At 41.5% G+C, this 23,539-nt stretch overlaps 1 protein-coding gene across 9 annotated transcripts in view; it reads right to left on the bottom strand.

Moving 5' to 3' along the window:
• Positions 1-23,539, bottom strand: part of LOC146304636 (histone deacetylase 4-like) — a 73,122-nt gene that overhangs the window by 30,123 nt on the left and 19,460 nt on the right. For 4 of the 9 annotated variants that reach the window (XM_084713344.1, XM_084713343.1, XM_084713345.1 and 1 more), the window contains 3 exons: positions 20,115-20,183; positions 7,485-7,819; positions 2,176-2,326 (listed from right to left, as the gene is read on the bottom strand). In XM_084713344.1, the coding sequence (XP_084569470.1) occupies positions 2,176-2,326; positions 7,485-7,819; positions 20,115-20,183 (555 nt within the window). Of the gene's footprint in view, positions 1-2,175; positions 2,327-7,484; positions 7,820-13,427; positions 13,866-20,114; positions 20,245-23,539 lie in introns of those variants that run through there. The other 5 variants (XM_084713341.1, XM_084713342.1, XM_084713347.1 and 2 more) reach the window with 3 other exon arrangements.

The following is a 23,539-nucleotide window of genomic DNA, read 5'->3' as shown; positions in this document are numbered from 1 at the left end:
AGAATTTAATACATCCATGTACCCTTGCAGAAGAGTCGCAGTACTCGTTTCGGTCAACAGACCAGGCAAAATGTTCATGCAGAGATTGGGAAAAGGCTGTTTTAAAAAAATCTGATTTCATTACATGCTTTTAAATCCATTTTGGAAGATCTGGACACAGATTGTCAACGCTTAAATTGATATTGTTGGATGCATGGTTTGTACTGCACTTTTATTCTTTGGCATGTTATGCACTGTAACACTGTCTGGTTGTTTTGTATCTCTTTTAATTATTTGTTCTTATTTTATGCTGCTGCTTGTCTTAGCCAGGACTTCATTGAAAAATACATAATCTCAGTGGCACCTTTCCTGGTTAAATAAAGGCTAAATAAATTATTTTTAAAAATGAGATATACACCAAATGGCAAAGAGAAGAGATGCGGAGATAACAGGCGACAAAGGTCTCTGTCCGAAATCGATCTGGGAAAGTTTACAATTACATGCTGAGCATCTTAAGCCTGCACTAATTTACTGTAATCTCAAGACAATAGAGTTTAAGCAAATTATGGAAAACTAAACAGAGAAGACTGGAATGTAAGAAGGTTATTTGTTAAATTAAATGTCTTCTTGTGTCTGTCAACCTTAATAAATATCCCTATCTAGAGTTTGTCGTTGTCAATCTGCTGTCATTTCTCAGTCAAACACAACAAACCTTCTCTGGAGTTAAGCTTCTCCAGTGTCAGAAATTTGTGTTTTTTTCTGTTTTAATATAATATTTAATAAAATCTTTGGATTCTGAACTGTAGGTTGGACATTAAAAAGTAATGTGAGGACATCGCTTCAGGCTTTATAAAACTGAGATTGACATTTTTCACTTTGTCCTCACCAGGGTTTCTGCAGGTTTAAACAAGCCGAATTTAAGACTATTATGAATGCAGCTCAAGACGTATTTCATGTCCATCGTGTGAAAAAAATGAGGAGGTCTTTGGGTTTTGTTTTGTATTTGTTACAGCTTCATCAAAACATTTTTTTCAAAAGGCCTTAAATTCAGATTACTGTTTTTTTTAAAGAGTTTTTCTGTTTCTGTAGAAACACTCTCACATTTTAGAGACCAAACAATTAATCAATCAATAGAGAAAATCATCAGCAGGTTTCTTGACATAACCCTGGAGCCTGATCATCACAACCAGAGGGAGTGGAGTGGATTTCTGAAACAAGATTGCAGGAAAAAGAAACAAAACGACCCGAAATGCTGAAAACACTGACCACAAACCGCACTTGCGCAGGTACACGTGAGTGCAAACACACAGATCGACCCCTCTCCCTCACACGCTCGCCCCGCGCGGACGCAGCCTCGATCTGTAGCCACTTTCCATATAGTGTGTAAACTGCTCTCAAGGACTCCTGTCCACTCGCTTTCAATGAACTGTTGAGAGACATCCAGCAGGCAGCAGTAATAGCTCGGCTTAGCCCCCGCCAAGGCCACCGGCTAATACAGCTCGTTTACCACAGTAAATACACAGGTTCTCCAAGTAAAATGTAAATACATAGACATGCAAACACACACACTTGCATGCACAGAAACACACACTGTGAATACTGATCTCAACAGGCCTTTCAACCTCGGAGCATTCTGAACGAAGAGTTCTTGTTAAAAGTTTCAGGCGCCGGCAGATGCAACCAAACAGGCTGAGTGTCAAAACTTTTTGTCCGCGGTCCGTGGCCTTACAAGTCTTTGTTTCGACAAAATCATCATCTGCTGTGACTGTTTAAAATATTAAAACAAAGGGAGCGCACAGAATGACTACTAACACAGAGCTGTGTCTGTGTCTTGTTCTGTTTTCCCCGACATCTTTTCTTGTGAGAAATATTTAGTACAGAATTTCTGACGAGAGGTGTGAAACAGCCGTTATTCACTGTTTCCCTTCCTCCAATGTTTGTTTCGGCTCTTTATGTGGCAACGTGTGAATACATGTTGCACGGAAGGTGAGAGAAAACAAAAAAAAACAATCTTAATTAGGTGCCAGACTGAGTTGCATTTTCAAATTTCAGCTAGAAACGCGGTCGTGTGTGATTTTTGTACTTTGGTTAAATATGTTAGATGATCAGAAATGTGCAAAAAAAAAAAAAGTTTAGCTTGGCCCGACTAGCTCCTCAGTCTCCCATGTTGTTTCAGTTCTGTATCTGTTTACTCACTCTCTTGTCCCCTCTCCTTGTTCTTCAGCAGCTGTAGTTTCTGCTCCCTCTGCTGTTTCTCCAGCTCCTGCTCCAGACGGTGGTTCTCCATCTTCCTCTGGTGCTCCAGCAGCTCCTGCTGATGCTTCAGCGCCAGGAGCTCCTGTTGCTGCTGCAGGAAGAAACATCACAGTCATGTCAGCAAAAACAGCCAATGCCTGTAGTCTCATATTTGAGAGCATTTATGGAAAATAACTGACCCTTCGCTAAGCCGTTAAAGCGGTGGTGAGTGATATTCTGTGTCTCATGAGCTTTTTGTAGTCTTTTCAAGATGCTAACATTAGCAGGTCCAGCTAACTAGCTGACTACCTGCAGAAACTGGCTTTTTAAAATGCTGCAAGTACCCAACCAATCAGAAATCTGTGCTAAAAGCTCCACCGCCAAAGTTCCTGTACTTTTGGAAGGTACTGCCTCCTGGGCAGGGAATTTTTAGGGGGTAATGCAGTGTCCCTGGAACTTTATTTTGACCCCGTTAACTGCAGTGAAAAAGTTCCTCAAATGGTCCCTGGTCCCTGCAGAAATCTGACACTGTTCCTGACAGCATTGAGAACATAATTTCTTTGTACACAAAGGTAGCGTCCGAATTTTCTGTGCTAAAAGTAATCAATTTCTTCCTTCTCATCTTCCAGCGTCTATTTATATTCCACTCCTGGTCTGTTTGAGTTGACATCTGAAGTAATTAAGTCCGACAGCTGTTTGAGGCAATAAAATAAAACCTTTGCAATTCTATAAAAACCTCAGGCCACAAGCTTAAGCCTTTAAATAAACATAAACAATTTAACTAGGGATGAGGCTTTCGCAAGACACATAATCCAATCTGCTCACTTCCTCGTCACTCCAAAAAAGAAAGAGAAGAGCATCTGTTAAATGCTTTAAATTCAGAAATCTGTCCTCCTCGGGCCTTTATATGGAAGGAATGAGCCCGACTGTGGCTTGACAGTTTGTCCTGTAACCAAAAGGTCAAAAATGAAAGCCAAAATGTGCTCACAGACACCTCTTCATGCCACTGAAGTGTCCTTGAATGAGGCCCAGAACTCACAGTGAGTCACTGTGGATAAAAGCATCAATTAAATGCTACGAACGCACACTGCCTGCTCTCACCTCCTTCAGAGCCTTAATACATTTCTTCGACCTAAGGCACCAAATCAAGTGTCCCAATTACTCTTTAATGTCTCTGTAATATACAATAAATAGGCAAGCTGTCTGTGCTTGCACTCAGCCGGGTCCATAATGACCCCTCTCTGACGTGCCAAGGAATCGACACTCTGCCCTCCTCTTCCCCCTTATCATCACACACCCAACGGCAATATTTGATCAATTTACTGTAACTGCATGTAATCAACTTCTGATGGCATTTAAATAGACGTTCAGTAGCCGGGACATGCTCTTGTGTTTACCGTGAGGGCAAATCAAATGTTTGAGACAAGTCTGAGAATAAATTAGTGGCTGAAGGTGAGACGAAGGTGAGGCGGGGCTCGTGAGAAAAGCGCATCGGCTCTCTGGCCCACTTCCAGCCTGGAGCCTCGATCCTTTTCTGCCTCTCAATCAACGTTGGGGGATAGGGGATTGAGTGGGTGGGAAGGCTCAAAGTAACCTCGCCACCCACATGCACACACAAACACACACACCCAAAACCCCTGTGGCTCAACAGACCAGAGATGCGCACACAGACTTTTCCCTTTTTTTTTGACTAAAACTGAGAAGAGCTTCAGGACAGCTTGCAATTTATGAGAGTTCCCTGTTGTCAACATGCAAGAGAAATGTGTGTGAGATGTGGAGGATGAATTGGGCATGCGTTTGACTGCGTGTTTGCTGATATTTGAGAGGATGTGTATGTTTTAATGCTCGTGCGCCTGTGTGTGTGTGTCTGCGTATGTGTGTACACAAGAGGCCGTGAATGGGGCTGATTGAGGCCGGGCCTCCCTGCTCAGGCTGTGCGTCACTGGCCTCCACCTGAGTGGTCCTGCAGCCCCACCACAGGCCAGGCGGCCCTTCAGACAGCATCACTCATCCCTCAACATCACAAAGCGACCCAACAGATGGGACTCAACACTCACAGCACAAACTACAGTCCATGAATACTACTGACCTGCAGCAGAGAAACACAATGTGACCTGAAGCATTTGCACAAGGTTTTTTTTCCTTACAGATGGTCCGTAGAGGTGTGAACAAACAAAATGATGACACATCCTATGATATGTGAAAGAAGAACATGTGAGGGAAAACTGATTTAAAATTATTGTTTTGGCATGTGTATCAGAAAAAAAAGTCAAGCCATACCTTACAATTAATAGAAGGAAGGATGACACAAAAGAAGATGACATTAAAACAGGGAAAGGGAAGAGGAAGGGAGGAGAGAATGAAAACAGAAAGGCAGTAAGGAAGCAGGAGAAAAATGAAGAAAAAGGAGGAGGAAAGAGAAGAAAGAAGACAGGAAGAGAGGAAAGGAGTTAAAAAGGGAGGAGAGGAGGGAAAAACAGAGGATAGGAGGAAGACAGGAAGGACAGAAGAAGGGAGAGAAGGAAGAAAAAAGGATGGAACAACAGAAAAGAGGAAAGAGAAATGAGGTAGACGATATATATTGGTTGGTCAGTATTGGCCTATCACAGCTGTATCAGTCTATAAAGATATTGGAGAAAGATGGAAGAAAGGTAAAAACAAAGGAAGATGGAAGGAAAGAAAGGAAACATCAGATAGAGGAAAGAAAGAAAGGAAAGAAAAGAAAAGAAAAGACCTCCACATGAGGAACTGAAATCATTACATTCAAACTAATGTAATCCAGCGCGGTGCAATCTAATCTCCTGCCCCCACAATCCATTTTTAGACATTTTATTCAAAGTGCTGAAAAAAGAAGTAGTTCAGCTGTATCTGCTTGTATTACAATTCATATTACAGCAGTAATATTCTGAAACAGAACAAACACCAGAATATTTTTATATGACATTTCAGCCCCACAGGAGCTCGGCGGTGCTCTCAGGGGCCCCGGTGTATTAAAGCTTCAGAGCGTGGGCGTGCTGCTGATCTAGATTCGCCGTGTATTTCCAGGTCACTACGATGCAGGCGCGTGATCCGAGCTTGATCTGTTACATGTCATGTACCGGTGCACGCGTCAAGTTTTGTTAAAGTCCGCAGAAAGAGTTGAGAACATGCAGTATGTATTATTGGACGCTGATATTTAAAGTAAGGCTACAACAGGCATAAAGGTTTCGTTATGTAACACACCACCACCACCAGCGCTACAGAAGTCCGTCTTTCACACGTTCTCTGACTCTAAGCGCGTCCGTATATTAGTGCTATCCATCCCTGAAGTTGAAGCAAATGAAGCCAAAGTGGCTCCTTGTTCTCTGCTCCCTCTTTACTTGGAGCACGGAGATTTAAGGCTGACAGAGCTGCTCTCTGTTGGCGAGTTCAGTCTGTTAATGAAGAATCCTGTGGCAGGCTAAATTAAGAGCTGCCTCTGCTTTGTTTCCTAAAGTTTTAAATAGGTTTGGGCTGGATTGCAGCCTCTTGGAGGAGTTAAATAAGAACTTAGTTTGGTTCTTTTGTGCAGCTTTGATTGTATTTGTTTATGTAATCTGCTGACTGATGTTGGCTGACAGCTTTAATGATTTATGACGCTATCTTCCTTGAAAATAAAGGCCAAGTTTGCTCAATAAACTCAATCTTTGAGGAGGCTTTTATGCTCTATATCCACAGGAGTAATTTAAGTCAACGCCATAAAAAAAAGAGTAAGCTTTTACTCCAGTTATGAAGAAAAAATGGTTTGAAAATATTTGGCCCTGAATCATATTTTCAATCTTCAAGGTTCTGTCTCCATGTAGCATCTTTTTTTCAATTGTTCCCGATGAGGAGAGAGCATAAGGCAGCATCCTGACAACAATAGGAAAGGTGCTGCACCCTTTTTTCAGGCCGCTCCAACTTTTTTGTGCACTCAGGCCGAGCGCTTCTAGTTGACAATCTCTGAACTTTTGAGAAAGGTGCTGGTGTTGCCATTGTTGCTTTTTTTTCAGGCGATCGAACATATTAAGCAATCGCATATTAGATTTGGACTTGTCACCCTGGTAACCAATAAAAAGGAGGAGAAGCTTGTTCTGTCTGTCTATATGTCAAACAGAAACTCTCATAACAGGGACAGAAAAGCCAGTGTGTGGGAGCTGACAGAGTGAGATCAGTGAGAGGTGAGCTTTTATCACCATATACATCGTACAGTTGTTGTTTGCTGTAACATTAAGTTAGCTTTGAAGCTAATGCCAATCATAGTGTCAGACTTCATCCCTGCGCTCTCCATCACCCTGCCAGCACTTTTTCTGTCAGAAAAAAAGCACTATATAGACACGGGCCCTTACAGTATCTAGAAAATCCAGCCAAAAGGTCTTCAGCTACACAGCTGAGAACTGGTATTCTTCCTCTGATTACAAGTATTCTGGTGTATTTATACTCAAAAACAGGGATGGTTGCATAAATCAGATGTGTTTAGGATGGTTTACTTGGTCTCAAAAGCCTTGGAAAGAATGCATAATGGATTATTTTATTAGTATGTACATGACTTCTCTAGAATTATACTATAATGAATGCATTTATCAGTCATTTTTGTCAGTGACAATGAAGGTCTGTAAATCTGATTTTGGAAATAATTCTGAATGGTTTTCTTTATTTTTATTTGCATTTTATTGCTCTATGTGGTTGCATACATGACACAGTAATAAAAACTTAATTCATCCAATGGTGGAGGACTTATTCAGATCTAAGAAAAAATCACAAAAACAAAATGTGAAGCGCCAAAAGTTAAATTACTTGATCCAGCTCTCCAGTCTGAGAGTGTGTTATATAATTATCATTCTGCATTCTTTTACAGTGCTATAGGGTTGTTACTGAAAATAAATGGAAAAATAAGATTACTTTTATGTACCAAGGAGGACTGCATTCAACATTAAGCTGCAACAAAAAATATTCTTAAAAAATAATGGCCCATTTCAGAATAATAGGTGTTATATTATTGGATTAAAGTTGGTGATGCATGATGTGTAAACATCACTAATGGTGCAGCTGGTTAAGGCTAAAGTAGCTAATTTTGACATGAGAAGCTAAATCTCCAGTCATGCGTCATTATTTATTAGCTGAAGATGTTTTGTATTAATAATCTGCAAATGAACTAAAGCTGTCAAATAAAAGTAAAGCAGTTTTTGCTCCCAAATGGTGTTGAAGCAGAAAAACAAAGCGACATAAAATGTAAATACTGAAATTCCCCTTCAGAGATGTAAATGATGTACCTTAATGTGTTCCTGCAGCTGGGCCTCGTGCTGGCGGGACAGCTGCTCATGCTGCCGCTGGAACTCGGCGATGAGGATCTGCCGCTGGATCTGCTGCTTCTGCTTCAGGGTCAGCAGCTCCTGCTGCAGCTGCTGCTCGCGCACCGAGGCCGCCACCACGCCGCCCCCGCCGGGCTGGCCCGTCCCTCCCAGCGACCCCGGGCCGGACGACTGCTGACCGGGCGGGGAGAGCGAGGACACCTGCTGCTGCTGCTGTTGCTGGTGATGGTCCACGCGCAGGTCCATGGGGATGGCGGCTGGAGGGAGACGCAGGGGCAGCGCCGAGTTGATGTCCACTGCAGGGACGAAGGGAGACAAGGAGATGCTGAAACACTTTGTGGATGTTGTCTGTGCCTTTGATTTGGTCCCAAAATGACAGCAACATGTTCCTGTTTATCACACTCATCCCTCAAGATAGTTTGATGTTTGTGTAGGTAGTTAATACACATGCAAGGAGAGACACTGTGTGCCTGAACGGGATTCAATCAAAGCTCTTCAAAATGTTATTTAATGTGTCTGCCTGCTTAAGGAAGCTGAATTGAGCATTATACAAAGATACCTGTTGGCACCAAACCACAGCGATGTCTGGATTCAGTATCTGCATCAGTTCTGAAGCATCAAAGGGTTTCAAAGGAGATTCAGAGCTTTGTGATTTTAATTAATGGCTTCTCTCATTTTCACCAGTGTTTCTGTAATCTTAGTGATGAAAACACATAGCTGCATATATTTATGAGCATTACTTTTATGTTCAGATATGCTTTAAACTGGCGACAGTGTGGGAACATGGATGGCATGTCCAAACATTACTATGTTTTGGGAAAAATCAGTTTAGATAAGAGCAACTTTGGGACATGAATTTGCTACTGATGTTAATATCCTGTATCTATCTCGTACTAAGAGAAGATGTGATTATTTAAAAAGACTGGTATCTGTGTAAAATACTGTTTATTGCTAGTAAAATAAAGGGATTGCAAAGAATTGGCACAAACATCCAAGCCTCAAGCAGTGGATGGACAAAGTCAAACAAATCTTTGTAATGGAAAGACTTCCTCTCTGTGATCTAGAGGAGCAACCTTCTTCAGAAAATGGGAGAAACGGACCGCCAACACTACAGTGGAGGAGGACGTTACCTTCCTGTGATTTCCTTAGGACAATAAATGGACATCTGACTTGATATAATCACAATTATCGAAAGGAGGTTCACCCTCAAAATCAATACTACATATTTTCCCCCTGGCTTGCTGTGCTATTTGTCCAACAAGATTTTTTTTTTGGTGTGAGTTGAAGTTGAAGATTTTGGCCACAGAGCTGTTGAGATTTGCATTTACATTTTTTTGGTGCTTTGAGCACCGCAAGCTGAGTGCCATTTCGTCCCATTATATTGGAGAGAAGGCAGACATCTCTCCAACTCAAATCTCCAAAACTCTGTGCCCCCACACTGTGTTCTTTGTTTTTTTTCCCATTCTTCCTGTTGTCCTTTTTATAAAATTCTTCAAATGAAAACTATGAAAAAATGCATGCTTTAAATTGACCCACAGTGTAAGGGGTGAAAGATTAAAGCTGCTATCAAAATGTCGCTAATAAGCCTACCTAAACACGCAAACAGTGATCCCAGAGATAAATCAAACAAGCAGAGTTTCACCTGATAATAAAATATGTGCAACATGACAGATGCCTGTAATTAAAAAGTATTGATTATTATATGACCAGCGAACCCAAACAAAAGGTCTAAATCTTTAATATCTGTCAGTAATCAATCTGTACTCCGCATATTCGTGACCATCTTCCATTTTTAATAGCACACCATTTAAAGGAGTGTTTTTCAGCAGCTCACCCTGACCTCTGACCTCCCTGTGAAAGAGAAGATAAACAGAATCTTCTTATAGGTATCAATAAAGCTCCATGTTGCATTAAAGAAATCTACAGCGATGAAAAAGTGACATTGATGAGTTTTTTTTCTCCTCGTCTTGTCCACTGCGCACACAAACACACACACAACCTATGACTGATGCTGCAGTTACACATGAAGCCCTGGCGACATCTGACAAAGATTGCATTGACCCGGCGAGGCGCAGACCTTGAGCCGGGCCAGCCACCCACAAATCACTGCACAGGAAGCCTTCCAATCACGCGGCTTCCTCCCCATTAAATCTGAATAAATAGGAGTCGATTGGCTGATTATTTACCTACATGTTTACAGAGAGCGCGGCGAGAGCCAGAGATACTTGCCTGGAACTTTGTGTTAATAAAGAGGCAAACACGCCATCGCGGGCACGCTTAATAGCAGGGTTACAGAGCCACACGCACAGATACACTTAACATGAGAAAACACACGGTGAGCATTATCCAACGGCAAATTTACACTTGGGCTGCACTTGATTTGAAGCACATACGCCTAAAACCTGGAAAGATTTCTCATGATTATTTTTAGGATGTCACACTTCCACTCAATCCAAATGTGAAAATACCTTTAAAAATGATGATAAATACACTTTATTTGTCAAATAGCCACTCAGGCTCAACTGATTTGAGGGATGTCTGACAAAAACCGACACATCTCTCTCTTTCTAGAAGCATCTATTGGAAAATTCGCTATTATCTTTTCATTTTCACTCCTTTTTTTTTTGACACCGAGTATCCTGCATCTGCTGGGGCCCAACAGACACTCTCTTCATATATCACTCTCAGAGACGTGCCACGTTTGGAAAATAAAGCCATAAAGCATTTTTAGAAGATCCTTTAAATGGATCGCAGACATAGGCTTTGGAAGAGAGTCTTCTTCTTCTCCTGAACATCATCCTCACGGGAGAGGAAACTGTAATCGTGCATCCAAACAAGCTGCACTTGCCATTAAAGGGATAGTTCAGGTGTTTTGAAGTGGGGTTGTATGAAGGGCTTTTTAAAACCACTGTGAATGTAATTTACGTTTTGTAGTAGAGACTTTGGTGAATCCAAACTACAAACCAACAAAAACAACAAAGTACCTTATACAACTCCACGTCAAATAATCGACAGTATCTCTTTAAAGCAATATGACCACTTTCAGAACTTCCTATTTTGTGTTTTCGTGGAGCAGGTGAAACTTTCCCCCATGGCTATTGTCAGCCATGCCATCGGAGAACAGAGCAACAACATGCAATGTGTCCTTAAGGACTGCCGTCATGTGGGGGATGACAACAACATATGAGTCAGCAGTCAACACAGTCTCGTAATCCGCTTACAAATGCGTCCAAAGTGAAAATTAGTCTATTTGTTTCAACCCGCAGGACATGAGGTTTGACATTTCCCGTCATAAGATCCCTTCCTTCACTCTTCCACTTTTCATTTCCACACAAGAAAAGGAGCTACAAGCCTTCTGCCATTTGTGAATCTGACTAACAAGGTACCCGATATTTAATTAAATGCAGCGACGCCCTCGGATTTTGGCTGTTCTCTCTCTCTTTTGGCCCTTGCTCATTTTAGAAGCGACGGCGGTTACAGTTTGGCAGTTGATGAGAGCAGAAAGGAAGGAGAGAGGGGGCTTGTTAGTAAAGACTAACTCCTACAACCCTGAATCATTCTGTGGAGAAAAAGTTTGCAACAAAAACACAAGAAGGGAGTTTTGACGACAAATAGAAAGAAAATAATCAAAATTGTGGAAAACTTATTTCAGGGTTCCTACATCTTTGCCAAAGTCAATTTCAGGCAACTTTCTAGCATTTTTCCTGCACCTTACAACTGAGGTAAATTACATATTTATGTACATTAATGCACTTCTTTATCGCGTTTAATTAGAAGTTAATGCACAATAATAAACAACCAAAATTATGCTTCATAACAGCATTCTCCAGAAGGGTGAAAAATTAAATGAAAACAAAACAGTTTCACATTTCAAACAGTGTCACCCGTCTGTACTTAGACCTGTCATCCCATAAAACCCGGCTGAGCCAACATCCAACTTATTAAATTTTTCTAAAAAGCAAACTATTCCGTAAGCACTTCATTCAAAATCCCAGCAACTTTCAAACTCTGAGAACACTACATTAAATTCAAGAGTCAAGAGATTTCCAGCCATACATACCCAGCTCTTTACATTCACAACTCCTGTTTTTTTTTTCTATTTACAGAGACATTTAGGAATAGCATAAATAACTTATAGTTTTGTTGCTTCTCGCAGTTGTGTCACGATTGTACCTGAATGTGTGTGAGTCACTCTGCAGTTTGAGATCCTGACTCAGTGTCTTCCTGGCTGTTAAGGAGACTGAAAGCTGAAAGGAGCAGAGACTCCTTATTAAGTCTTCAGGGTCAGATTCAAGCTGACGTCAAAGGTAAACATGCAGCGTGACCACTGACGACCGGCTGGAAAAAATTTTAATTCTTTTTTGCCATTTTTTCTTATCTGATATGACAGGATTTCTGCAGGTTTCAACAAGTTAAATTCAAGACGTATTATGAATGCAATTTAAGACCTTTTCCGCACAGTTTGCATTAGTGGTTAATGTTACAAACTACAGTTAGTGCAACTTTATAAAAGTAATGTTAACTTCGTAATTCAATCATATTTTTAAGACTGCGATTTATTTGCAATGTTTCCGTACCAGACCTTTTATCCAGCAAACAGTTTGCGTCAGTGAGAAGCATCTTTAATAGGGCGCGGTTGTTAGTCTGCAACCAGTCGTATTCAAATTCATATACACGCAATAAAAAGACATAAATAACAGTCAGCTAATAAACACACAACAACATCAGAAACTGAGCTCAGAAAATAAAGCACTAAATGGATAAATACTTAAATGTTCAGCTGCATTCTCGAAAACTATATGAATATTGCAATCCCAAATACTACAGGTTACATTTGTAAATGAACCTATAGGTACATAAGGAGCAATCTGCAATATATTTACTGTAATATATCAGAAAATGATCATGATATGTCATCGTGGATCAAGGAAACATGTTAAGTTGAAATACTTACTTCTCTGACATCTCTACAGCCACTGTGCTACTTTGAAATTAATATTCAGGGCCAGAACGATTGTTTTTGCTCGTCTATTTCACATTAATTAGAGGTCAAAGTCCTGCCGAATGTTTGGCGAATGAGCAAGTGTCAGTTTATGAGTCGTAAGAAATCATTAATCATCGAAGGAGTAGATGTTTATAATGGTTAAATCGAGCAATATGTTAATGGTGTCTGACAGGCAGTCATGTGGCTCCAACTCACTGTTTGGACTGTTGTACTCAGTTCTGCACATATTGATCTTTTAAATGACAATAATTACATTTACCTCTAACCTATCAAGGCTGCACACATCAAATAAAGTTGGTCCCTTAGATAAAAAACCACAAATAGCACATATTCAACAGGTTTCAGCAATTATGGGTGAACCTTTCCAACTTTTTTGTCCTACTCCTACACACCTGTCTCATCAAATAGATGTGCAAAGTGTTCTTGAAGACATTTTAAGGCCTGAAATTCAGATTATTGGACTTTTTAAGGACCTGCAGAAACCCTGCATTAGTTTTAACAAATATAAGAGCCAATTATTTGAAGTCAGACAGGAGGGAGAGACGTGATTATGACTGAAAACTGCACTTGTCAAAGCGTCGCAGCTCCAATCTTGGCTAATGCAAATCCATAACTCTCACACACACACACACACACACACACACACACACACACACACACACACACACACACACACACTCCACCCGTACACAATGTTCCTCTACGGATATTGAGTCCCCTCGCACGACACAAACACCCTCGTACACTTATTGATGGTGACGCACGCAGATGCACAAACACACCTCGTACGGCACCTCTGTCACACCGGCAGCGCTAATTGCTCACCACACAAAAGAGGGAGATGCAGAAAGAAGAGAGAGAGACAGAGAGGTAGGAATTGGTGGTGCTGTTAAACGTACCCATCAGTGCTCTCCTCCTCCTCCTCCTCCTCCTCTGTTCGTCCTCTCCTCTTTATCCTCCTCCCTTCCTGCTTCAGTCTATGACACAGAATGACAGCACGCTCCTGCTCCTCTGACTTCTCCTCCTGCTTTCCACCTCTGTCACTTTCCGCTTCATCCTCCTCTGTTTAACCTGATGGGCGTCTCTCCTCTCTGTCTCTCCTCTTTCTCCTCCCCTCGTCCCTCGTTTGCCCAGTGGTGACATCACAGGGCAGTCTCAGGCATGCAGCCTGTTTATTCTGCAGCCCTCTGCTTTTCCAGGAACCAACGTCACACACGCTCACACACACACACACACACACACACATGCAGCACTCTCACTCTCTCCTTCCCTCTCTGCTCTTTTCCCCCCGCTCGACCTGCTTTCCTTGCTTCTAAGGCCAAGGAAAACCCTGCACGCCGGTTGTAGTGCATCAAATATCTCCCACACACTTGCAGGCGTCCCATTCGGCTTTCCCCCCCTCCTCCCCTCCTCTACTTATAACAACCATCTCTCCCTCTCTTTCTCTCCCTTTCTCTCTCGTGCGGTTTTAATACTGTGTGCTCAAATTCCTGGCCTGGAATTTGCCTGCATTTCCCAAACAAATAAAACCACAAAATGGTTTCAGGTGAAGCCGAGTAAGGACTTTCCCTGCAGGGAGGCTCCCCTGATATTTAAATACTCGAGGATCATAATAAAATTAGGGGTTAGTATTTGTTGTTTTTTCTTTTTCACCATCTCAGACTTTGCTACTGTAGAACTTTATCCGAGTGTTGTACGGGTCTCTTATTTTGACATTCTGTTGCTTGTAATTCACAAATGTTCTGTTTAATTGTATCTGTGTGTGCACATTTTTATAGATATGTTAAGGTTCAAGGTTTCTACTTTTGCTGTGCAAAAGCAAAATATGCAACATTTTCTTAAAAAATAGACTCATATAAACAAAATCCCACTCAATCATCATTTATAATCCACTAGAAGTGTGTGGTGGCGTCTGTATCTGCAGACACTCAGCCCTCTGCATGAACTTCCTCATTTTCTCATTATTTTGCTGTGCTCGGGCTGCTTTACCGACCCAAAACGTTGGTACTTGACGTCCTGGGAATGAGACTCAACAATCAACTATATTTCTGGTGCATTTATAAACAGCTTGTACAAATTCTACTGGATCTATCTTAAATCTGCTGCTCTGATGAATTCTTCAGTTCATTATGTGCGTTTTCACTGTCATCTATTTGATTTTATATATATATTTTTATTATTTTATTATTTCTGTGTCGTTTCTTATGCCGTTTTTTATGCTGTTTATGTGTGCAAATAAAGGAAACGAAAGAAAAGTCCTTCACGTGTTTACAATCACAAATCTTTTGCTGCAAAGATTTCAAGGAAACTTTTAGCAATTATAAGTTCATCTAAAAGACATTAACTGCGAAGTCTCTCTTTAGGTATAAAGAGAAGATAAATATCAGGTTAGAGCTAAAACAGTTAGGCTAGTCATTTAATTCAGCGGTTGATTGACAGAAATATTAATTAGCACTATTATGATTGAAACACACAGTATGTTTGATGATCTGAGTTAGCGTGGGATCATGGGAGTTGTTGTGTTCATTGTTAGCAGATGAAAATCTATCTGACATGACTCAGGCAGGAATCATGATCACGAACAAAGTAATTTTTTACTGGTGGCTGAACATGATTGACAGTCATCATGTTTATAGATTAGACTTGTGTTGTGGTAGATTCTGGTTGACAAGTAATTGATTAATTGATTAATCACCGCAGCTCTACATTAAAGTTGCAGTACAGTCCTTTAAAAACTGTTGCTGACCTGCTCTTTCAAAGTCAAATTACACACACAACACAAACATAACTACCCAGACACACGCCTGTGAACACGCAGGTTTTGAGAAACACTGATGACCTACGAGGAGCCGATCAGACCAACTTGGCCGCCACTTGTCAAAGATAAACTCTGATATCAGCATATCTTTGTATACAAGCGGTGACGTCAAACACGTATCTCAGTTTACTGATGTGTGCCAGATAGAAGACAATATGGGGGCACTGAGAGAACACCAAAACAAAGACAAACGTGCCGTCTCGCGGGACACCGGAGGAGCTTCCAGGAGTCTTACACAACTGACAGCCTTACCTGGAACAACACGAGTCTGACAAGAGCAAAGACTTCAGTTCAATTCCAGTTTGTCAAGCTGAGTGTGTTTTCTCTAAAGTTTCCTCGAAAATCTGAAGCCTGAAGGGGAAAACACAGACGACCTCACTTTTCTGTTCCTATTCTCTTCTTTGCTTTGAGCATTTTAAAGTTTTCTTAAGTTTGATTCTTTTTAAGCATGAGAGGGAATCTCCATGACATGATTCACGCATCTCCGCCACTGTGCATTTATGACTCTATTACAGGTTAGTTTCACTCTTTGGAGGCTTTTTTTTTCTCCTTTCAGCTTCATCTCTGACCCTTCTCTCCTCCACCACCTTCCCTTTCAGCAGGTTCCTCGCCCCGCTGACCTCCGTCCTCCTTCTTCTCGCCCTATCCTCCGGCCCTGCTCTGCGTCCTTCTCTGCTCAGCTGCTCCCTCCCACCTTTCTTCCGTCCTTCTCCCCGCAACAAATCACAATCTGTTTACAACCCCTCGGGCGCACTCCACAACTCTTCTGGCTCCAATTGCAGATCTATTTATACCAGACAATGCAGAGGGCTGGCGTCTCTGATTTGAGACTCGGTTCGCCGAGTGTATATCCCACGGTCTGACTGCCTGAGCTCAACACTCGTTAGGCTTAATAGATGTCATACTGAGCCGAGCAGAGCTGCTGAGAGCAGCCTCAGTAAAATGATCTTTTTTTTTAACCATGCAAAGAGATGACAAAGAAGAGGAGATATTCTGCACAGGGTTTCACAGTGAATTTAGCAGCAGGGTGAGATGAGAGGCAACAAGTAGCACATCTGTTGATAGGGGGAGAAAAGCTGCGGCCCGCTCACTGATTGGTCTCTGAGGGTGGGTTGGGTGAGCATCAGCCTACATTACTTTCTGCTCTGAATTAGCCTCTGTGCACGGTTAAACTCCTGGAGATGATGGGAGCTTTTCCTGGTTATAAAAACCGCAGCAGGAGCTGACACACCAGCACAGCGCCGCGACCTCTTGCAAAACAAGACAGAACTCTGACGGGGTAGGGAGAAGAACAGGGAGGGCGTGACGGGAGGGACGTGTCGAGGTGCAGCGAGTCTCGTTCTGCCAAAAAGCGAGCTCCGACTTGTCGCGGTCTCAGTGACATCATGCAACGGTCTGCGACGCCGCAGCTGAAGAGGAAGGAGATGGGTGAACGCAAGGCAGAGACATAATATGTGAAAGGTAGAGGGGGACGACGTGTGAAGGTTGAAGTGAAGTACGTGCAGGAACGCGCTCGCCTCAGTGAAGACATTCTGTATATAAATCCAGAGTCTAAGATGAAAAAAAAGATAAAAGCTTTGTCCATCTATGTAACACAAACAATTTAAGGTTTAAACTAATGGACATTTTCATAATTTATCAATGTGTTGCTTAATTTTTTGATCAAAGTTCCAACCTAGACTTGCAGCAGTCGATTACTGTCATCTTTTAAATTAATCACCAACTGATAATTGGTTAATTTATTAAGAAAAATGTCCTAATTCTCTGATATTTTATTATTTCTTTACTCTTCTATGACAGCAAATTGAATATCTTAATTTGTGAGCAAACACTGATCAACTTTTTTCACCATTTTCTTTCATTTTATGGACCAGAAAACTATTTGAGCAATTGAGAAAAAGAACAGCGGATTAGTTGCTAATGAAAATAATCATTAGTTTGAGTGCTATTCCAAACATCCTGTGCTCTAGCTTGTCACTCTTAAGGATTTGATTTTCTTTGTCTGATGCGACTGTAAATATAATGTATTGAAAACCTTTTTCACAACTGTCTAACATTTTACAGACTCACTGCAAAGCTTTTGCACTCCAGAAAGACATTTCATAGACCAAACAATAAGAATTGACTGATACAGTTTTCCAAGGCCAATACCAACTGATTATCTGCAGTCAAGGAAACTGATAACTGATATCTGTCACTGATTTACAATTGCAGTAAAAATTAACACTCTGGTGCCAAAATTTAGAATAACACTGACTCACTAACTCAAAACCCAAAACTTTGGTGCACTGCCTTGAAGCATGAGTTCAATTAAAAGAAAATAAAGTAAAGTACTGAAATTTGTACTGAAATACCTACAGACACAGAGAGACGGCCGGATCAGACCTAAAGCTTTTTTTGCTGAATATCGGATCGGATAATTGGCCTGGCAGATAAGCGGACAGCCCTCAATTAATTAATAAATCATGAATACATTATCAGCAGATTAACTGATCATTTAATTTGCAGTAGCCTAGATTTTTTTCCTGTTCATTATTTTCAAATGTCAGAAAATAGTGACAAATGCCCATCCCAAGGTGACACCTTCAAAACAGGTTTTGGCTGACCAGCAGCCCAAACCCAAAATTATTACATTTATAACAGAGAAAGGAGCCTCTGAGAAACTAGAATTGACGTAAGGCATTTTTTCGCAGAATGGACTTTTTTGATAAATATAAATCTATTGGGGCATTGCGGGCAAAATGTAGAGCACCAAGTCCAAAACCAACAGCGTAAGAACAGTACTAGTACAATTAGCTGATAATTAACCTGATCAGCGATCCTCAGTAATCAATAAAACATACATTATTAGACATCAATTAAACCAATAACTAACTGCAGTCAACATCAGACAATCTCATCATACTTGAGAACTTAAGTAGTGTCTCAGTAGCAGTGGCAAAACTCTAGAAAATATCATTTAACTAAAGCTCTAACTAAAGCTCCCCGAATGCATCTTCTTCAGTGAAATATTACACCAAACTCCCTTTAAGAAATATAACATACTAACAATACCTTACATGTCCACAAAAACATAAAACACTAGAATCACAAGATAAAATGCATCACATGTTGACAGTCTTCTTGTCAATTCGGCATCAATACAATCAATAAAGACAAACTATATTTCTATACAAACCTCAACTGCCTCAACTTGTTATCAGCCTCTGTTTGTTAGCTGCACTATTTTAGTGGGAGAAGACCATGGGAGTTTCAAATAATTACAGTTTCTCACTAAAATAGGTGCTGGTTGGTGGATCAGATACATGAGTACAATATTTAATTTACTGTTGATTGACTATTAAAGCTTCTTCCTCCTCGATGAGGAGAAATGAATCTGAACAAAAACTCAGCAGAGTCAGTAAAACAACCAGCCCAGCTCAGGTGTTTACTTTGAGTCATGAAGCTCCTGGAGGTGCAGCGGCCACTGCTTTGCATCCCAAGAAAAAAAAAAAAAGTGCTGCATGTTGTGAGCTTAAATACATCAACCAGGAACTGACTACATAAAGATCAGATGACAGAGTATTCAGGACTTTAACAATGCAACAATCGCATTTTCTATGAGGAAAATACTCCGCTGCTAAAGTGCAGTATAAATGCTCTTAGACAGGTGCTCTCTCCTCATCCTCTTAGAAGCCGATCCAAACAGTTCGGGTCACACACGCTACCGACGTGGAGGCCCCAGCAGCTCCGTATCCAAGACAACATATTTCCAGAATATGTGATGAAGTCACTCCGGTGAATTTCAATATTTCATCAGGCTCGCCGTAGGCACGCGGAGAAAATAACCCCAACAACAACATGAGAGCACATGTGAGGCTTCAGAGAGAGAAAGATACTTTGGGTCAGAGGAAAGAGGAAGTTGTTATTTATTTGTTCTTTCCAAAAAGCAACAGGCTGGCTGTGCTCGACCTACCTGCCTGCCTACCGCTGCTCGCTGAAATCACAGAAACAGAAGGGAGTAAATTATGAATCACACTGCTACTATTTCCATTATCTTTTAAAGGGGAAAATCCAAATTGCGCTCTGCGGTGAGAAATGAAATGCACAGAACAGTTTTAAGCATTCTCATTATGGAATTAGATAATGCATTATGCATATATTACCTCAGACTCATTTCTCCTTCAGATTACCTCATCTCCATCTGTGCCCCTTTCATTTCTGCGCTCTTGCCTCTATACTGCTTCATCTCTGCTCCCGCCTTTCTCATTTTCACTACATACAGCACAACACTTAGTGGGGTTGTGACTGCGTCCCCGCAAAGGACAGCCTATTTTTAATAATATTTTCTGTCAAAAAAAAAAGTGGCTCTGATTTGTTTTGGGACAACCAAACTGTGTCAGGAACTTGCACCAATTGCTTGTCTTGTTGTGTATTTTTGGTTCCTCTTGAGATATCTGACAACAATTTCACATAAGCTCACAAACAGAGATCAGCCGTGTTTCCATTCAACAAAATGGCACTGTGAGGTAACTGCATCAGTGTAATGCACAGCAGAGTAAGCGTGGACTCTCTTTAACACTTACAGAAAAGCAAACTGTCAATGAGACAAACCACAGAGTCATCACCGTGGGAACAGATATGTTTAAAGTGAGGACAACAGTCGGACACATCCTGTCAACACCTTTGCATGCAAAGTCACACAGAATGTGGTTAACAGTGAAATCACGTAGGTGCACACACACACAGAAGCACACACACAAACAAACACACACAGAGAGTGTCCAACCTGTTGGGATGTGGTTGAGCGCCGATGTCTTCAGAACCTCCAGCGGCTGCTCCTTTCCCAGGATCCCCTCTGTGGGAGAGAGAGCACACTCCGCTTCAAATATGGTCCGCAACATTGAGACGAGCTTCTAGCACCAAAACCTGCTAATCAAGCAGTTAAGACCCGCGGTCCACAGCGAGCGGACAGGCTTTCAGGTCATCTGCAAAGCTGCGAGCGCACACCACGGTGCCACCGCCGCCGCCACCTGAGCGACCGCCTGGTCCATGACTGGCGAAAGCGCGCGAGCTGTGAATGTGCGGAGACGCTGGGCTGCAGAGGTGCTCTAAAATAAAAATGTGAGGGATGCCGAGGGAGCAGCCTTCATCGGCTCGTGTGTGTGCTTGTGTGTGAGAGGAGGGATGTTGGGGCTCGACTGATACTGCCTGTGCTCAGCATAGCAAATGTGGCTGGCAGCAGCAGCAGAGAGGGATGAAGGGGGGGAGGAGGAGGAGGAGGGTGGGGGGATGGAGGGGAGGAGGGAGGGAGGCAGAGAGGTAAAAATAGCTCACCCTTTTGTGTATAACAGCACATGCGGAGCACGCACACACAACGCACACACATGCAGACACAAAGACACAGTGCTGCCGCTGCTCTCCTGCGTTTGTGTGTGTATGCATGCGTGTCCGTGGGTGTGTGTGTGTGCGCGCAAGTGTGTAGGCTGTAATTATAGTGGCAACATGAAAAGGCTTTTGTAGCTGCCGAGCCCTGGGAAGACATGGCTATAAAAAGCAGAGCGACAGAGAGGGGGTGGTGGAGGAGGGAGAGGAGGAGGAGGAGGACGCATCGGGGGGAGAGGGGGGAAGACAGAGGTAAGGAGGAGAGGAGAGGGAGGCGAGGAGGATGAGGCGATGGAGGAAAAACAACGAAACGGTGCAAAAAAGGGAGGCGAGAGAAGAGGATGGAATTGACATGCATCACCACTGCACACAAATCTGTGACTACTGACACACACGTTCTGTATATATATGTGTGTGTGTGTATTTTTAGTAATCATAAGCACCTGATCCGTATATATTCTGAGCACAAGGCTTAAAGACATCTGAGGCGCGCAAACATGCAATTATTCCTTTGGATGGGAGATGAAAAGCCATGTAAAATCCCTTTGGAGGAATAAAAGAGAGGAAAACAGGCGAGTGTCTCACTGTGCATGATCTATTTCTGGAATTCTCTCTGGACCAGACTGGCACATACACACACACACTTAATTAGCCATGAAGATGGAGGATGCATTGCGCGCTGATTATGTGTGTGTATTCGTCTCGCACCACCTTGCATGAATGGCTGCACCCCTGATGCACCAATCCCTGTGAGGACTTGGGTGTGGACCTCGAACATCACGTTTGGTCCTGTTCAAACGGATCTCAACACACACACGCAAGTTTATTTACCTGAATCCTCTCACCAGCGGCCGCCAGATACAGCTGCTCAATGTATTATGATTGGTATTAATTTTATCAAAAAAGATTTTGACGATACGTATTTGTTGACATCCTTTTGAGGATGTCAAAATACAGAAGTATCAATACTTTTTCAATACCAAGTGTTTAAAAACAATACAATACTAACATAATTTATTAAAAAAATGGTCTCATTTAAGGCCTGAGTTCAGTTCAGTTCAGTTATTCGTGTCCTGCCTGACCATGGCTTGCAGCACAAAAACCAGACTGTTCAGTGACTTTTTCTTTTACCAAAAACAAAAAAGTCATATTTTGTGTGTGTAGAACTTTCTTCTTTTTGCCATGGTATCAGAAGAGGGAGAAAAGGGAGAGGAGAGGAGAAAATATAATGTAATATAATGTTGCTAGGGGTGTCACAATTCCAATATTAAATCAAAATGAGGTTTAAATTTAAATACTTGAAATCAAAAGGCAGAAATGGAGATTCTCACAGTTCTCTCCACTCTATATAGATCAGAGACATATTATATTCATTTTTGCATTCATATGTTTATTTGGGGGCTTTAATAGAATAGATTCACAGGCTTTAATGTCCATAAAACACATTATTTTTTTATGCTGCCCATTTTTGCAAAGCCTTTATTCACCCTCTGTCTGAAACACTCTGTTTTACCTCAAATCTAGCTAGAATTTGAAAATGTAAATGACAGTTATTCAAGCATAAAACCAGTGATCTGCTGTTCATGACTCAATAGTCAAACAATGGCACAGTCATAAAAGTTTCTATTGAAATATCAAATAAAATCTTTACCTTAAAACTGAAAGGGTTCCACGTGCCTTGCTCTGTAAACATATTGTTAAATTTACCAGAGCCAAGCTTACAGTAAACATTTACTCCTTCTAAAAGATAACTTATGATTTCTTTGGCAAACATTTAAACTAATTCAGTATTAATTTTAGTTCCATGTGAAGAGAACAAACAGCTTCTATTCCTTCTGTGCGTAACACACAGTACTTTTTCTTAAATTCTCAGATTAATTAATTAGGCCTAGAAAATAATAATAATATATAAAAAGTCAGTTTTGTGAGGTAATAAATATGATCAGTGTCTGAATACCAATAATGATGCATCAGTTATGACTGTCAGCATGCATTTCATATGATATGAAAGCATGTGTCATCACACTCACTCAACCTAGATGACTAAACACACAGGTTAAGGTCTGCTTGTGTCTCATCAGATTTTTTTTACAGCCAGGAGGAATATCATTCAGTAAAATCCATCACAGTGTCATGAGAAAATTATGACTAAACTAACCGACTAAAATTCCACTAAACTGAAAAAAAGACCGGTTCCACTGATAAAATTTTGACCATAACAACTAACCACAATGTTCATTAAGTCAGTGTTCCCCAACCCTGGTCCTCAGGGCCCACTGCCCTGCATGTTTTAGATGTTTCCCTGCTCCAACACACCTGATTCAAATGATCAGCTCGTCATCAAGCCTCTGCAGAAGCCTGACAACAACCTGATCATTTGAATCAGGTGTGTTGGAGCAGGGAAACATCTAAAACATGCAGGGCAGTGGGCCCTGAGGACCAGGGTTGGGGAACACTGCATTAAGTGACTAAACGAAATTAAAAAGTTGTCAAAATTAAAACTGACGATGAAGAGGAGAAAGTCTCAGAACAGGTGCTCTATAATCTCAAACTTTTGCGAGACTCTGGGTCAAATCTGTGCTCTCACAACACATGACGTGTCAGATTTCATGTAAAAGCTGAGGAAATACTGTGAGAGCAGACAGGTGGTCACGCCGCCTCCAAAACAAACAGAACCACCTCAGTGGTAGTTGATATCTCTTGACGAGTCTATTCAAATGACACACACACACACACACGTCGGCGGATTTTGCAATGGAAATGAGGCGCATCTGCGTGTGATGACACCTGTGGCTCTGAGTAATTCTACGCCGCTTTTTGCACAAATTG

The sequence above is a fragment of the Lutjanus erythropterus genome, chromosome 24 (genome assembly GCF_056507025.1).
Source record: "Lutjanus erythropterus isolate fLutEry1 chromosome 24, fLutEry1.hap2, whole genome shotgun sequence".
Taxonomy (NCBI): Eukaryota; Metazoa; Chordata; class Actinopteri; order Lutjaniformes; family Lutjanidae; genus Lutjanus; species Lutjanus erythropterus.
This window is presented reverse-complemented; position numbering and strand designations above follow the sequence as displayed.